Source organism: Lactuca virosa, chromosome 7 (assembly GCF_052849685.1).
Source record: "Lactuca virosa cultivar CGN04683 chromosome 7, Lactuca_virosa_CGN04683_v6, whole genome shotgun sequence".
NCBI lineage: Eukaryota > Viridiplantae > Streptophyta > Magnoliopsida > Asterales > Asteraceae > Lactuca > Lactuca virosa.
The window spans coordinates 6743500-6747501 of NC_136432.1; the positions used below are offsets into that span (position 1 = coordinate 6743500).

Consider the following 4002-nt stretch of genomic DNA (forward strand, 5'->3'; position numbering starts at 1 on the left):
CCTTAATTGGTTAAGAATTGACTGAGTTACACAACCATAAACAGTGGTTATTAGGGCTGATTTTTTATAAGCACTTTCGGTTATGTTCAATTTTTTACCTGAAAACCGGTACTGAAACCGAAACCTAACCATCATCATATCCTCATACATAGGTTCAGTTCTATATTCCCTAGATTTTCATTTTTTGGTTTTAGCTTGGCTCGGTTCGGTTCTGGAGCCAATCTCAACACTATACTAAAAAATATATGAAAGGTCAATTTCTTCGTAATACATTTTCAGAATGTATAAAATAAAAGTTTTAAGCTTGTACTATAAAACATAGTTTTTTATTTATGTATGTTTCTTTAAAACTTGTTTGCAAACATCATTTTACCTATAAAAGAGATGCTTCATATTTGGGAGCACAAATTTAGATTAAAAACAAACCAATAATTTGTTAATCTTTTTGCCCACAGGCAATCTTTATAGTGTCATAAATCCGTTTGGCAAGAGGTTTAACAAGTTCTTAGTTTGTTTTCGATCTAAATTTGTGCCCCAAACATGAAGCATCTCTTCAAAAGACCAAAAAGTCAAAAAGTAACGCGCCAATACAGCTACCGCATATACTTTCCCTCCTTGTGCAAACAACAGTTACATACTTTACCTGCTATATCCGGTTAATCCACCAATAATCATTTATCATTACCGGTTGTACCCAGTTTCCCTTTATCCCTGTACTCCTTCTAGTACTACATATACACACCTCCGATCATCATCCGTTTCCCCAAAACACTCCACTAACCGCACCCTGATACAGCAGTTTGTACATCACCGTCTCCGGCGTCTCTACCTAAAACCTTATCCCTACTGTAAGTGAATCGCTTATACGATGATCTTGATTGATGATTTAGTTAACAACGCACCTTCTTACTTCTAAGCGATTGATGATATTGTTTAAAATTTTAATTTCTCCTAGTTATATTCGTAACCGTATTGTTTTAGGCATGTCTGATTAGTTATTGCCGATGTCTAGATCCATTTTGTAATTTCTTTTGTAGAGTATTGAATTTTGGGGAACATAACGTGTTGCTACACGATACTTCATACATCAACGTAGCTGTAAGTCAATTGATTATACGGTGGTCTTTGATGATGATTTAGTTAACAACGCAACTTCTGATTCACCGGCGATTTTATCTGAATTTTGAATTTTATGTTTTTTGTATTCATAATCGTATCGTTTTAAGCATGTATGATTAGTTTTTGCTGATATATGTTCTCTCGATCTACAGTTCTTATTTCTTCATAATATTCTGCATTATTGCGGGGAAATGATTGCGTGTGATCTTATTGTTCCTTATTATTCGTTTCAAATATTTAATTCCAGTGGACTACCAAACTTTGAAGAAAAAGTTGTTTGCTATTTATTTTGTGTTTTTGCTAACCAAGGGGCGACTTTTTGCCAAGCAAATCTACTGTTTAGATTCCCGCCTTTACGTGGCATGACCACAACGAGAGGTTATACCAATAGCCAATAGTGATTTATATATGTTCTTACTTTCGTCATTTGTAGGGCTTATCTTTGACTCTTCTAATCTTATCTTGAGCACGCAAAATATAATAATATAATAATTATTATAGAAGCATATTAGCTTAATCTTACCTTCTTATCCCTACAATTTTACAAATTCCTACACTAGATTGTCTCAATCCTACACTAATGCGAAATGATGCATGCACGAAAACAGAGATGGCAGATAAAGAGGAAGGACATGCAACTGCCCCTAAAGGAGCCGATTGGGAAGTAGTATCACTCACTGCATCAGCATACGCTGCTGCCCCTGGTGGGAATATCCCAGAGCTTAAACATGAAGAAAAGGGTGAAGTAGTTGACAAAGATAAAGTCGAAACTTCCAACACATTGTTCATGTCTACTCATTTTGTTTTGCCACCTAAACAAGACACAGAGATCTTTGATCAGCTTGATGATTCTGAATCCATTAAAGACAAAGAAATTTATGATGTTAAGAAGCTAACCGAGTTACATGATTATCACAAAATTCCCTTTTCTAATGAGAAATTAGCCCTCGGTGACACAGACTTCACAGAGAACACTACATTGTCCAGTCTAAATATGGGAGCAAAAGAGCAGAGTATTTACACTTCTCCTGCACTTGATTCATTACACAGTGAAGCAACTATGGGTGTGAAAAACATAGATGATGAAATGAGAGAATTAGATGAGTCTGTACACTCTTCTGAGGAACCCAAAGAAGACAACAACCACAACCATGATGGATCTGGATCTGGATGTGGTGTGCCTTATGGAGTTTGGTTGAAGAAACAAGCTGTATCTTTGTATGCACATACAAAAGAGACGAGTACATTTTGGTCTATTTTTGCTGCGGCTGCAGTGATGGGTATTGTGATTATTGGCCAACAGTGGCAGCATGAAAGATGGCAAGTTTTGCGCCATGAATTGAAATTTCGGATCCATGATGAGGTACGCCGGCCAAACTCCTGCTTACATTACATTTCTCCATAAATGGTTTTCATGGAATAGATTTTTTTTTTGCAAATTGACATTTTTACCACAAATGACACCAATATTTCGCGAAATTAGAGGTTATTATGTGATAAATGTTCAAAAGATAACTATTTTATTATAATCACAAAATGACATAATTCGGAGGGTGTTATTAAGAAAAGGACCATATTTTCAATATTTATCACCAATTAACCACTTTGGTGAAATTATTTTTTTCTTGTGATATCTTTTTTTTTTTTTTTGGCAAAATGACAAATCATATATTGCAAAATGACGATGTTATTTGGCAAAAGGAAAATATATAAATATTCTTTAAAGTTTTTGTTTTTGTATCTAGGAGCCTAGGACCTTTAATAAAGCAATTTTGCAAATTGCAAAATTCATTTTGTGAAATAGATGGTTATTTTATGATAATTATTGAAAAGACATGTTTTCTTAATACCAACCTCCCATTTTTGGTACTTTTGTCATGAGCCCAAAAAAACTTTACTTGTTTGACTTTTGAATGCAATATAAGTATTAAGCTAAAATAACCTCTTTGCCCTCAATATCATCATCATTTACCTTAGTAAGTTTGTAGCTAAATTGACATGTTTTATCTCATTTGGGACAAAATGACTTGGGGATTTATAAAAACAATTTCAGCCAATTTTGTGTAAAGTTACAGTTTAAATAAATACATGATCTTGAATAAGTTTTGGTGTCTGCTACTGTTGACAGAGGATGAGGATGATGACAGGTCTTAAAGACGCAATCATAGGTGGCAACCGGCGAGATTTTTTGGTCAATGGAAGCATCTCTCGAGATCGTTGAAGTTTAATGGAGATAATTTATTTTGATGATGATGATGAAAATGATGATAAAAAAACAGAGTGAAAAAATGTCAGTATTTAAGTAACAATTATCACTTGCTGAAGGTTATTTAACATTTTCATTATATGGGTCACATTTATATGGTTCTTATCTGATCACATGCCAAGAAAAATATAACTATAAAAGTGAGATCTGTAAAATGGAAGATGGAGAAAATTGCCAAACTAATGATGTCTTATTTTATGACAACAAAGGAGAAAAAACCTTTATATTAAATCTGTGCTTATTATGTTATGTTTTTTTAAGCTTGTTAATGGACTGGTGTAATTAGTAAATATGTTACTTTTATAAGATATTGATTATCTTCATAAGATTTGAAAATCGACTGTCTAGGCTGTTAGAATAACTAAAAACTAGTTTTTTTGCTGGAGTAATATTTTTGTTTGATAAGCTAGTTGTTAATGATAAAATAGTAATATTTGGTAAAAGCTAATTGAAAATTTAGATGACAAATATAAAATACCATATAATGGTATATATAGAAAACATGTTGAAAAATTATGTAAAAGTATATTTTGAAAAACTTTTGGAAAATGCCTTATGCCTTTATCAATAATCTATCTTAAATAGTTTTTTAAAATACTAGTTTATAAACAACTTTA

At 32.8% G+C, this 4002-nt stretch overlaps 1 protein-coding gene across 2 annotated transcripts; it reads left to right on the plus strand.

The window, feature by feature from the left end:
• Positions 1 to 696: 696 nt before the first annotated feature.
• LOC145125096 (ATG8-interacting protein 2-like) lies at positions 697 to 3616 on the plus strand. 2 transcript variants are annotated; one of them, XM_079060585.1, is made up of 3 exons: positions 697 to 848; positions 1680 to 2482; positions 3248 to 3616. In XM_079060585.1, exons 2-3 carry the CDS (start codon positions 1700 to 1702, stop codon positions 3338 to 3340), a joined length of 876 nt encoding a protein of 291 aa, XP_078916711.1. In that variant the 5' UTR covers positions 697 to 848; positions 1680 to 1699; the 3' UTR covers positions 3341 to 3616. The 2 variants fall into 2 exon arrangements, with proteins under 2 accessions (XP_078916711.1, XP_078916712.1); XM_079060586.1 differs by having other exon boundaries at positions 700 to 848; positions 1728 to 2482.
• The last annotated feature ends 386 nt before the right edge of the window (positions 3617 to 4002 follow it).

What these genes read in the sequence shown, in the direction of transcription:
- LOC145125096 (XM_079060585.1), top strand. Translation starts at nt 1,700, where the DNA reads ATGCGAAATGATGCATGCACGAAAACAGAGATGGCAGATAAAGAGGAA. An exon ending in AATTTCGGATCCATGATGAG is followed by an intron (nt 2,483 to 3,247) that starts GTACGCCGGCCA and finishes TACTGTTGACAG; the next exon opens with AGGATGAGGATGATGACAGG.